The 12,899-nt window shown below is 50.9% G+C and overlaps 3 protein-coding genes and 1 long non-coding RNA gene across 4 annotated transcripts in view; 3 read left to right on the top strand and 1 right to left on the bottom strand.

Annotated features, from left to right (window-relative positions):
• The window catches only part of LOC308184368, a 342,195-nt gene that overhangs the window by 223,745 nt on the left and 105,551 nt on the right, over positions 1 to 12,899 (top strand). The gene's annotated exons all lie outside the window — the stretch shown is intronic.
• The window catches only part of LOC308184351 (olfactory receptor 14C36-like), a 154,542-nt gene that overhangs the window by 80,813 nt on the left and 60,830 nt on the right, over positions 1 to 12,899 (top strand). The gene's annotated exons all lie outside the window — the stretch shown is intronic.
• The window catches only part of LOC308184345 (olfactory receptor 14A16-like), a 216,742-nt gene that overhangs the window by 174,644 nt on the left and 29,199 nt on the right, over positions 1 to 12,899 (top strand). The window lies entirely within an intron of this gene.
• Positions 8,336 to 9,955, bottom strand: LOC308184347 (olfactory receptor 14C36-like). The gene has a single exon (XM_080571403.1). It carries the CDS (start codon positions 9,762 to 9,764, stop codon positions 8,811 to 8,813), a length of 954 nt encoding a protein of 317 aa, XP_080427529.1. The 5' UTR covers positions 9,765 to 9,955; the 3' UTR covers positions 8,336 to 8,810.

The raw sequence follows: 12,899 nt of genomic DNA, 5'->3' as shown, positions 1-12,899 counted from the left end.
CCCCTGCGGCAGACCCTGTGTCTGGGTCAGAGAAACGAGCTGTAGCAGTGCAAGTTGACCCCGCAGAGGGTATTCCAACCCCTGTGGCAGACCCTGTGTCTGGGTCAGAGAAACGAGCTGTAGTAGTGCAAGTTGCCCCTGTAGACAAGGTGAAAAAATGGTATAGAGGCTCAGGTCGTTTAAAACGCAGACAGTCTTCTGCTAAGTCTGGGCGTAGTGAAGACGAGGCTGGGCCATCAAAGGTGCAGGAGACTGAAGATGAGGATGAGGATGGCGAAAAATCAACAGTAACTACCCGGACTCCATACCAGCCATCAAAGGTGCAGGAGACTGAAGATGAGGATGAGGATGTCGGAAAATCAACAGTAACTACCCGGACTCTACACCGGCCATCAAAGGTGCAGAAGACTGAAGATGAGGATGAGGATGTCGAAAAATCAACAGTAATTACCCGGACTCTATACCAGCGTGAGCTACGAGATGTGCGAAAAGATTTTGGTCGCTGTATAGGCGAGCAGCTTGTCACCTGGCTGCTCCGGTGCTGGGACACGGGAGCCAATTATGTGGAATTGGAGGGCAAGGAAGCCAGGCGGCTGGGATCCCTTGCTAGGGACGCATGCATTGACAAAGCAATTGGAGATGGAGCACAATCTCGCAGCCTCTGGAGGCGTCTCCTGTCAGCTGTGAAGGAAAGGTATCTCTTCAAGGAAGAACTTGTATGTTTACCAAGCAAATGGACCACCATGGAGAAGGGAATTCAGTACCTGAGGGAATTGGCCGTACGGGAAGTAATTTATAAGGACCTAGACGACGCACAAACATCCGCAGATCCAGATGCAGTCCGGTGTACACTACCCATGTGGCGGAAGTTTGTACAGAGTGCCCCATCATCATATGCCAACTCATTGGCAATACTAGCCTGGAAAACGGAGGAGAATCCCACAGTGAATGAAGTGACTAAAATACTCCGGCAGTATGAAGGAAATCTCTCCTCTTCCCTAAAGGCCTGTGTCTCAGCTGTGGAGAAACTCTCTGAAGAGGTCCACCAACTTAAAGAGAATTTATCTTCCCCTCCACCTGAACGAACCAGTGTCCACCAGCTAAAAGAGAATGCTTTAGAGAAACTTTCTGAAAAGATCCACCAACTTGAAGAAAGATTATCTTCCCCTCCACCTGAACGAACCAGTGTCCACCAGCTAAAAGAGAATGCTTTAGAGAAACTTTCTGAAAAGATCCACCAACTTGAAGAAAGATTATCTTCCCCTTCACCTGAACGAACTAGTGTCCACCAGCTAAAAGAGAATACCTTGGAGAAACTTTCTGAAAAGATCCACCAACTTGAAGAGAGATTATTTTCCTCCCCACCTGTACAAACCAGTGTCTCAGCTATTAGGGGTAAACGTTCATCTATGCAAGGAAGACAATATGGTGGGCACACACACCGCGCCACCCTGTGGTTTTACCTACGTGACCATGGAGAGGACATGAGAAAATGGGATGGAAAATCTACTGCGACCCTAGAGGCACGGGTACGTGAATTGCAAAGGAAAACAATTGGGAAAAAGGAGTTCTCTGAAAGGTTTGCTGCTCCAACTTCCAGCAGGCAGTCCTTTAAACACGGAAATGAAGATTCTGACCAGGACTAGAGGGGCCCTGCCTCCAGCCAGGGGGAGGAAAGGGACAATCGAGTTTATTGGACTGTGTGGATTCGATGGCCTGGCACGTCAGACGCACAGAAGTATAAGGCTTTGGTAGACACCGGTGCACAATGTACTCTAATGCCATCAAGCTATAAAGGGCCAGAGCCCATCTGTATTTATGGTGTGACGGGGGGATCCCAGCAGTTAACTGTATTGGAGGCTGAAGTGAGTCTAACCGGTAATGAGTGGCAAAAGCACCGTATTGTGACTGGCCCGGATGCTCCGTGCATCCTTGGCATAGACTATCTTAGAAGAGGATATTTCAAGGACCCAAAAGGGTTCCGCTGGGCTTTTGGCATAGCTGCTTTGGAGACAGAGGACATTAAACAGTTGTCTACCTTGCCTGGTCTCTCAGAGGACCCTTCTGTTGTGGGGTTGCTGAGGGTTGAAGAACAGCAAGTGCCGATCGCTACCACAACTGTGCACCGGCGGCAATATCGCATCAACCGAGACTCCCTGAGTCCCATCCATAAGCTAATTCGTCAACTGGAGAGCCAAGGAGTGATCAGCAAGACTCATTCACCTTTTAATAGTCCCATATGGCCAGTGCAAAAGTCTAATGGTGAGTGGAGACTAACAGTGGACTATCGTGGCCTGAACGAAGTCACGCCACCACTGAGTGCTGCAGTGCCGGACATGCTAGAACTCCAGTATGAACTGGAATCAAAGGCAGCCAAGTGGTATGCCACAATTGATATCGCTAATGCATTTTTCTCCATCCCTCTAGCAGCACAGTGCAGGCCACAGTTTGCTTTCACTTGGAGGGGAGTCCAATATACTTGGAATCGGCTGCCCCAGGGGTGGAAACACAGCCCTACCATTTGCCATGGACTGATCCAGTCTGCGCTGGAGCAGGGGGAAGCTCCTGAACACCTGCAGTACATCGATGACATCATTGTGTGGGGTGACACTGCAGAAGAAGTTTTCGAGAAAGGGAAGAAAATAGTCCAAATCCTTCTGAAGGCCGGTTTTGCCATAAAACAGAATAAAGTTAAAGGACCTGCACGAGAGATCCAGTTTTTAGGAATTAAATGGCAAGATGGACGTCGTCAAATCCCAATGGATGTGATCAACAAGATAACAGCTATGTCTCCACCAACTAGCAAAAAAGAAACACAAACTTTCCTAGGTGTCGTGGGGTTTTGGAGAATGCATATTCCAAATTACAGTCTGATTGTAAACCCGCTCTACCAAGTAACCCGTAAGAAGAATGCTTTTGAATGGGGCCCTGAGCAACGACAAGCCTTTGAACAAATTAAGCAGGAAATAGTTCATGCAGTAGCCCTCGGGCCAGTCCGAACAGGACCAGATGTAAAGAATGTGCTCTACACCGCAGCCGGAGAGAATGGTCCCACCTGGAGCCTCTGGCAGAAAGAACCTGGGGAAACTCGAGGTCGACCCCTGGGGTTTTGGAGTCGGGGATACAGAGGATCTGAAGCCCGCTATACTCCAACTGAAAAGGAGATATTGGCAGCATATGAAGGAGTTCGATCTGCTTCGGAAGTGGTCGGTACTGAAGCGCAGCTCCTCCTGGCACCCCGACTGCCGGTACTAGGCTGGATGTTCAAAGGAAGGGTCCCCTCTACGCATCATGCAACTGATGCTACATGGAGCAAGTGGGTTGCACTGATTACTCAGCGGGCTCGAATAGGAAACCCCAGTCGCCCAGGAATCTTGGAGGTGATTATGGACTGGCCAGAAGGCAAATACTTTGGGATATCATCAGAGGAGGAGGTGGTTCGTGCTGAAGAAGCCCCCCTGTACAACAAGCTACCGGAAAATGAGAAGAAATATGCCTTGTTCACTGACGGGTCCTGTCGTATTGTGGGAAAGCATCGGAGATGGAAAGCTGCTGTATGGAGTCCTACACGACGAGTTGCAGAAGCTGCTGAGGGAGAAGGTGAATCGAGTCAGTTTGCAGAAGTAAAAGCCATTCAGCTGGCTTTAGATATTGCTGAACGAGAAAAGTGGCCAGTTCTCTATCTCTATACTGATTCATGGATGGTAGCAAATGCCCTGTGGGGGTGGTTACAGCAATGGAAGCAGAACAACTGGCAGCGCAGGGGCAAGCCCATCTGGGCTGCGGCATTGTGGCAAGATATTGCTGCCCGGGTAGAGAACCTGGTTGTAAAGGTACGCCATGTAGATGCTCATGTGCCCAAGAATCGGGCTACTGAAGAACACCAAAACAACCAGCAGGTGGATCAGGCTGCTAAGACTGAAGTGGCTCAGGTGGACCTGGACTGGCAACATAAAGGTGAATTATTTATAGCCCGATGGGCCCATGACACCTCAGGCCATCAAGGTAGAGATGCAACCTACAGATGGGCTCGTGATCGAGGGGTGGACCTGACCATGGACACTATAGCACAGGTTATTCATGACTGTGAAACATGTGCTGCAATCAAGCAAGCCAAACGGTCAAAACCTCTTTGGTATGGAGGACGATGGCTGAAATATAAATATGGAGAGGCCTGGCAGATTGATTACATCACACTCCCTCAAACCCGCAACGGCAAGCGCCACGTACTTACAATGGTGGAAGCAACCACCGGATGGCTGGAAACATATCCTGTGCCCCATGCCACCGCCCGGAACACTATCCTGGGCCTTGAAAAGCAAGTCTTATGGCGACATGGCACCCCAGAGAGAATTGAGTCAGACAACGGGACTCATTTCCGAAACAACCTTATAGACACTTGGGCCAAAGAACATGGTATTGAGTGGGTGTATCACATCCCCTATCATGCACCAGCCTCTGGAAAAGTTGAACGATACAATGGACTGTTGAAGACTACACTGAAAGCAATGGGTTCTGGGACATTCAAAAATTGGGATACACATTTGGCAAAGGCCACCTGGTTAGTCAATACCAGGGGATCTGCCAACCGAGCTGGACCTGCCCAATCAAACCTGTTACGCACTGTAGAAGGGGATAAAGTTCCTGTAGTGCACGTAAGAAACATGCTGGGTAAAACAGTCTGGGCTACTCCTGCCTCAGGAAAAGGCAAACCCATTCGTGGAATTGCTTTTGCTCAGGGACCTGGATGCACTTGGTGGGTAATGCAAAAGAATGGGGAGGTCCGGTGTGTACCTCAAGGGGATTTGATACTGGGTGAGAATAGCCCATGAGTTGAATTGTAGTATGTTAATTATTATATAATAATGTATGTCATCACTACCATGATTGCTATATATCATAGATGAAAATGGTGATTAATTAGAATGTATTGGACAGAGTGTAACCTGAGCATGACATAAATGGTATGGAATAAGGGGTGGATATCTGTCCCGGTTCCAGTTAGGACAGAGTTAAGTAGCTCATAGTAGCTGGTAGGGTGCTATGTTTTGGATTAGGATGAGAAGAGCGCTGATAACATGCTGATGTTTTAATTGTTGCAGAGCAGTGTTTACACCAGGCCAAGGACTTTTCGGCTTCTTGCTCTGTCCTGCCAGCGAGCAGGCTGGGGGTGCAGCAGGAGCTGGGAGGGGACAGACCCAGGACAGCTGACCCAAACTGGCCAAAGGGGTATTCCATACCATCTGACGTCATGCTAAACAATATATAGGGGTGGCTGGCCGGGGTGGGGGGGCCGGCTGCTCGGGGATAGGCTGGGCATCGGTCAGCGGGTGGTGAGCAATTGCATTGTGCATCACTTGTTTTCTTACACATTATTATTATTAATACTATTATCATTATCACTATTATTATTATTATTGTTATTATTATTTTCCTGTCTTAATAAACTGTCTTTATCTCAACTCACCGGCTTCACTTTCCCGTTTCTCTCCCCCATCCCAGAGAGGGAGGGGGGAGGGTGAGCGAACGGCTGTGTGGTGTTTAGCTGCCAGCCGGGTTAAACCACAACACTAGGGTATGGGCTAGATTTTTGGTTAGGGTTTTATTATGTGCTTTTATTACGGAAGGAGGGGTGGTGTTAAAGGCTAGCAATATAATGCTAGGGAATAAGGGCTAGGAATTAGTATGACCAATATGTTAAGACTAATGCTAACAGGTAATGTGTCTGGGATTTGACTTCAAGGTAGGATTTGAATTTAGGGATTAGATCAATGGATTTCTTCCAGGGTGAGGGATAGCATTTAGGGTAACACCAGGTTTAAAGGTTCCTGGTTAGAAATATTACCAGTGGTCTAACATGAATGTTTTCCCAGTGAGCGTTGCAGCAGCAGCCTTACCTGAACCCCTCTTAACTCTCCAAAATCTTTCCTTTCTGTTAGCCAAACCCCTCTTCTCTCCCCCAGATTTCTCACCATTATTCTCCCAGCTTCCCCCTGGCCTCCCGTTAACATGTCACCCTGTTGGGGGCAGCTTCCTGATGGCCTTTATGACCTCAGAGGCTCTGCCTCCCTGCTGTTGGCCAGCCAGGGGCTGGGACAGAAGTGACCTCACAGCCAGCATCCACAGGGCTACAAGGAGCTGTTGTGCTCAGGAGGCCTCTTCCCAGCCCACCCAAGAGCAGTGGGTGCAGGGAATGCCCTGCACAATCCCTCAGGTACTCTGCCTGCCAACCAGCTCATGCTTCAGAAGGCCTTCCACAAGTCCAGACTCAGGTTTTTCCATGTAGCCTTTAGTAACTCCAGGGCATCCTGAAGGAAATGGCCACTTCCGTGTGGAAAATTGAATCAAGAACTGAATACATGTTGTAGGAGAATGTTGAGAGCTCTGCAGAGAAGAAATTAGTGTGAAAGTCATGTTGATTAGCATTGGTCATATCCATATCCAGTAAAAATGACCCAGCCCAGACTTCTCTGTGGTTCCCCCCAGCCTCTCCCAGGAGGCCAGCACAGCCCATGTCCTCCTCCCCAGCTCTCCACACCTCCCTGTGCTCTTCCCAGCCCAGCCCAGCCCAGCCCAGCCCAGCAGAGCAGCCCAGGCTGGGCTGGACCCAAAGCATCAAATGGAGAATTGAAGGGCAGTGGCAGTGTCCCTGCCCTGCCATCTACAGGAGATTCCCCACTCCCAGGCAGCCTGCAGCCCTCCAGGACAGTCCCCCTCCCCAGCACTGCACAGCACAGCACCACACTGCTGGCCCTGGGGCTCCTCAGGCAGCACCACTGCACACACACAACTCCCTGCTCTGCTCCCGGGACAACCCATGTCCCACACAGCCTTGCCCCAGCCCACCACGTCTGGGCTGGCCTGAGCAGCCATTCCTGCAGCCCCTGCCCATGCTGCCCACAGCCCCCGAGCTGGTGGTGCTGCTCTGCAGAGCGAGGGGGCTGTGGTGCATGGGGCCATGGGGGCACTGTGCAGGGCCGTGCTGGTCAGGCTGGGAAGGCAGAGCCAGCTGGTGGGGGGCGCTGCCACTGACTGCCTCCCACCATAAGTGGTTATTTGGCCGTGAAGGGTGAGCACAGATAGCCGGCCTTCTTCAGAGTCAGAGGCTCATGCAATAACCCAAGCTGGAAGAGACCCACAAGGGTCATCATGTCCAACTGATTTCCAATATCAGAAGATATTTTGGGGTTATTCACTCAATCCAGTCTATGAAATTTCACCAGAGGTACTAATCAATATAGTCATCAACAACTTGGGTGAGGGATTAGAGCGTTCTGTCAGCAAGTTTGGTGATGACACAAAACTGGGAGGAGCGGTTGGCATGCCAGAAGGTTGTGCTGCCATCCAGAGAGACCTAGACAGGCTGGAGAGTTGGGCAGGAGAAACTTAATGAAATATAATGAGGGCAAGTGTAGAGCCCTGCATTTGGGCAAGAAAAACCCTGGACACCAGTGGCTTGTGGTTAGTAGGTCCAGAGAGGTTTCCCCACCCCCCCATCTGCCCTGGTGAGACCACATCTGGAATATTCTGTCTAGTTCTGGGCCCCTCAGTTCAAGGACAGGGAACTGCTCAAGAAAGTCCAGCTCAGAGCCACAAGGATGGTTAAGGGAGTGGAGCATCTCCCTTATGAAAAGAGGCTGAGTGAGCGGGGTCTCTTTAGCTTGGAGAAGAGGAGACTGAGGGGTCACCTTATTAATGTTTATAAATATGTAAAGAGTGAGTGTCAGGAAGATGGAGCCAAGCTCTTCTCAGTGACATCTAATGATAGGATAAGGAGCAATGGGTGCACGCTGGAACATAGGAGGTTCTGCTTAAATATGAGACGAAACTTTTTTACGGTAAGGGTGACAGAGCACCGGAACAGGCTGCCCAGGGGGGTTGTGGAGTCTCCTTCTCTGAAGACATTTAAAACCCACCAGGACATATTCCTGTGTGACCTGATCAAGGTGTTCCTGTTTCGGCAGGGGGATTGGGCTAGATGATCTTTCAAGGTCCCTTCCATCTCCTAACAGTCTGTGGTTCTGCAATTCTGTGAACTTATTCAGCGGACAGCTTTCCCTATGCTTGCTGTGTTTCTGGAGTTACAGAGCTCTAATTTGCATGTTCCCACCCAGATTTAGCACTTTATTGCTGGGTGGCTCCACCTTGGACACGCTCGTACTGTGTGGGCTCCATGCACTGCTGACTCCCAGGAGCACACGGTCCTTCCGAGTTCCCGTGGCTCTCCTGGCAGCTCCTGCTTCACTCCAGGAAGACACCTGCCTGCCATCAGCCCTCTTGCATGCTGTGGGCACAGGCAGGTGAATTCACCATCTCCATGAATGCTGGGCACCAACAGGCAGGAGTGCAATCATCCCTCCCTGCCTAAAAGATGATTCTGGGGTTCTGATCTCATGCCCTGGAATCCACAGAGAAACAAGCAGAACAAGGAGCCTCCTTCAAGTCCATTCCTTTGCAATATCCATGAGAGAAACTCTGGGAGAAAAGCTGAGCCTTCAGGCAATGCCCTGAGCAGATCCATTTTATGCTGGAGAAGCTGGTACAGAGACAGCTGTGTTAGAAAAGTGCCCCTGGCCTGTCCCTGCCCTGACACTGCTGCTGTGTCAGCACTATTTTTCCCTCCACCTCTGTGCACAGCCAAGTGACCCCGCAGCTCCACAACATCCTGTGGAAGGATCCCAGGACATCAAGTCACTGAAGGTTCCTTTCTTTAATTTAAATATACAGAGAGCTTGAATAATCACACATATATATACACCAAACATATAAAGAAGTATCAAATGAGCCAGTAATGAGTTACATTATGTGTTTTATGCAAAAGACAGGCATTTTATTGCTTCTGAAAAACATCCCATCATCACTTTCCACACTGAATTCTTCAGCTGCTGGTTCCTCATGCTGTAGATGAGGGGGTTCAGTGCGGGAGGCACCACCGAGTACAGAACTGCCAGCCAAAGATTCACGGATGAGGAGGACATGGATGGAGGTTTTAGGTAGGCAAATGTGCTGTTGCTAATGAACAGGGAAGCCACAGCCAGGTGAGGGAGGCATGTGGAAAACGCTTTGTGCCGTCCCTGCATCGAGGGGATCCTCAGCACTGCCCTGAAAATCTGCACATAGGACAGCACAAGGAAAACAAAACACCCAAATAGTAAACAGGCACTAATCACAAGAAGTCCAACTTCTCTGAGGTAGGCATCTGAGCAAGAGAGCTTGAGGATCTGGGGAATTTCACAGAAGAACTGGTCCAGGGCATTGCCGTTGCACAATGGTAGTGAAAATGTATTGGAAGTGTGAAGGAGGGCATTGAGAAAGCCACTACTCCAGACAGCTGCTGCCATGTTGACACAAGTTCTGCTGGCCATTATTGTCCCATAGTGCAGGGGTTTGCAGATGGCAACGTAGCGGTCATAGGCCATGATGGTGAGAAGATAAAACTCTGCTGCGACAAAGACAACAAAGAAAAAGACCTGGGTAGCACAACCTGCATAGGAAATGGCCGTGGTGTCCCAGAGGGAATTGGCCATGGCTTTGGGAACAGTGGTGGTAATAGTGCCCAGGTCGAGGAGGGCGAGGTTGAGAAGGAAGAAGTACATGGGGGTGTGGAGGCGGTGGTCGCAGGCTACGGCTGTGAGGATGAGGCCGTTGCCCAGGAGGGCAGCCAGGTAGATGCCCAGGAAGAGCCCGAAGTGCAGGAGCTGCAGCTCGCGTGTGTCTGCAAATGGCAGGAGGAGGAACTCATTGGGGAAGCTGCTGTTGGACATTTGCTGCCTCTCGGCATGGTTGCCTGTCCATAGAGGAAAACACACAGACAGTCAGGACAGGGTCTCTAAGCAGAATCCACTCCATTTCTCACTGACTCATTGCATACTCACTTCCATTCTCCCCTGATCAGGATGGCATACTTCCAGCTCCTCAGCTAGCACTCTGCCTTGTGCTGGGTGAGTGCGCTCTAAGGAAGAAAACTCCCTGCCTAGGGGCTCCTTCACAGGATGTTGAGTGCCAAAATCTGCTCCTCAGCTGAACCCCATCTTGCTGCCCCAGAGAGCTGACATATCCAAGAACCGCAGTGTAAGAGAAAGAGGAACACAGAGGGGTGGAGGGAAAAGGACAAGCAGCATGACTGAGAGAGGGGAGGGACAGATGAGCAAGCAGAAAGGGGTCACCCTGCCCAGCTGTGCCTGCCGCCTGCCAGGCAGCACCATGGAGAGCAGTAGCTCTCAGCCCTTTGCCAGGCAGTGGGACAAGGCACATAACTGGAGAGACAGACCTTCCTTCTTCTGGGCCTCTGGCTACCCAGGAGGCAGCTCCTGCCTGGGTTCCTGCAAGCTAGGAGGGCAAAGGCTCTGCAGGGTGGGAGAGGAGAGCTGAGTGGGGTAGCTCAGGGGGTTGCCCCTCTGCAGCAGGGTTTCCTTTTGCATTTCCCTTTCTCCCTGCCCGTTTCTGCTGCCTGCAGCTGTTCCTGCAAGGAGGTGCTTCTCTGTCCCCACGTCTGTGCCCTGCCAGTGCTTCCAGAACCCAGCCCATCTGCTGTGTGCTCAGCTCTGCCCTGCACCCTCTCAGTGTGTGCAGGTGCTGAAGAGCAGGTTACACAAGCCCTGATGAAACTGAGAAGGTGATGCTGCTGCCTTCTGAAGGTTTGCAGCTGCTGACGGTCCTTTCTGAGGTTCCTCATAAAATTCGAGGTGACAGAAACTCAAAATCTTCTCCACTCTGTACAGCTCTGTTTCCATTCCCATCCTGATAAACCAAAGAGAGGTGAAAGTGCAGTTTCAGGAAAGCCCAGACCACAGCAGGCAGCCTTAGCCTTGACCTTCCTTCTGAAGAGTCCCCTCTGACATGGTTTGGGAGTGCTGTGGAGCTGTGAGCAGCCTGCCCCAGGCAGCAGCCCCCTGCCAGCAGCAGGACACTGCCCTGCTGGAGGTGCTCCTTCCACCCACAGCTTCTCCCCGCAGCACCCTGGGCAGCTCCCTGGGCAGGCTGAGTGCTGAGCCTGGCAGGCGGCAGAGGCCCTGCCCCGGCACACAGCCCCTGGGGCACAGCAGGGACCCTGCTCTGCACCACAGCCCTGGCCACCCCTGCCTGCACCCCGGCTGCACAGCCTGCAGTTGGCCCATGAGGAGGAGCCCTCCTGTCCTGTCCCTCTGTAGGTTTGGCAGGTAATTTTTTATCCAGGGAACATCCCTCTCCTCTAAACTAGGGAAGCCAGCACAGACCCTGTAACATGTCCTACTGGCCATGGGAAGTGGCAGCTGTAGGAGAACCCTCTAGGATACTGCATTTCCTGCCCACACACAGACACTTACCATGTTAGAGCTGGGAAGATTTCTCCCGCAGTGAGCCCTCAGCAGCCCCCCTCCAAACTGCCTTTAATATCTCCCTCCCTTCTCTCAGCCTCCCTTGTCCCCTGCAGGCAGTGTCCCCAGCCCTGCTGCGCTGTGCAGAGAAGCTGCTCGTGGGCAGAGCTGTCTCTCTGCAGCGCTGCCCGCTTGCCAGGAGCTCCCCTTGGGCCCAGGAGCCCGGCCCAGCTCAGCAGCACAGGGAGTTCTTGACAAGTCCCTGGGCCTCCAGGGGAATCAACTTTGAATCAAACTGATGCAATCACTGTTCTTCCTTATGTCAGCTACAGACACCTACTACCAATGCTATCTTTTCTCCTATATCACAATAGGAGTTCCTTATGGGAATCATCTTTTCCTGTCCTTTTATTAGTTAGGACCCCCCCAAATTGACAGACAGCTGTATTCCATTTCTTCCAGTCTCTTATTAATACTCAGGAGAAGCAATCTTTTTTCACAGAAAATGAAATCCCTCTGTCTTCACGGACTACACAACCAAATGTTGGCCAGCATGCTCATAGAGTCATAGAATATTTGGGGCTGGAAAGGAACCTTAAGGTCTAATTCCAGTCACTGCGGAATGGGCAGAGCCACCTCCCACTAGACCAGTTTGCTCAAGGTCCCATCTGACCTGACCTTTGACACTGCCAGGGATGAGGCATCCACCACTTCTCTGGGCAACCTCTTCCAGGGCCTCACCACCCACTACGTGAAGAATTTCTTCTTTAGACCTGATCTAAATCTACTCTCTTCTAGCTTAAAAGCACTGCCCCTTGTCTTACCACTACACTCCCTGATACAGTCTCTCCACATCTTGCTCCTATGTCTCTCCCCCTGTTCTTTTAAGAATGGGGAGGGAGAGAGCAGCTGTGTGGTTCATGGCTACCTCCTGGGGATAAAGCACAACACAGCCAGGGACACAAACCTGACCGACAAGTGGTAAAGGAGGCAGTGAGGGAGCCAGACCTGGTCAGTCACACTGACTGGTGAGAGCATGGGAGACAGAGAAAACATTTCTTCCAGCAAGGTTATCTGACCAGGAACCTTGTCAGTTGGGAAACCAAGGGAAAGGGGGGAATACTGGTAACAGGGGATGTCCTATGAGGAGAGGCTGAGGACACTTTGGGTTGTCTAGTCTGGAGAAAAGAAGGCTGAGGGGAGACCTCATTGCTCTCAGCCACTGTCTTAGGAGGGCAAGTGGAGAGAGAGGTGATGATCTTTTCTCCCTGCTAACTGATCACAGAACGTGTGGGAATGGCATGTAGATACACTAGGGGATATTCAGAGTGGACAGCAGGAAACATTTTCTGTACTGTGAGGGTGGTCGAACACTGGAACAGGCTTCCTTGAGACCTGGTTCTTGTTCCAGGCTTGTCAGTGTTCAAGAAGCATTTGGACATTGCCCTCATTAATATGCTGTAACTTGTGTTTAGCCCTCAAGAGGTCAGGCAGTTGGACTAGATGATTTTTGAAGGTCCCTTCCAAATGAACTCTTCTCTTCTCTTCTCTCTCTCTTCTCTTCTCTTCTCTTCTCTTCTCTTCTCTTCTCTTCTCTTCTCT

This window comes from Anser brachyrhynchus (assembly GCF_964034855.1).
Source record: "Anser brachyrhynchus genome assembly, chromosome: 31".
Taxonomy (NCBI): domain Eukaryota; kingdom Metazoa; phylum Chordata; class Aves; order Anseriformes; family Anatidae; genus Anser; species Anser brachyrhynchus.
The sequence above is the reverse complement of the archived record's forward strand: the minus strand, read 5'-3'. Positions and strand labels throughout refer to the sequence as shown.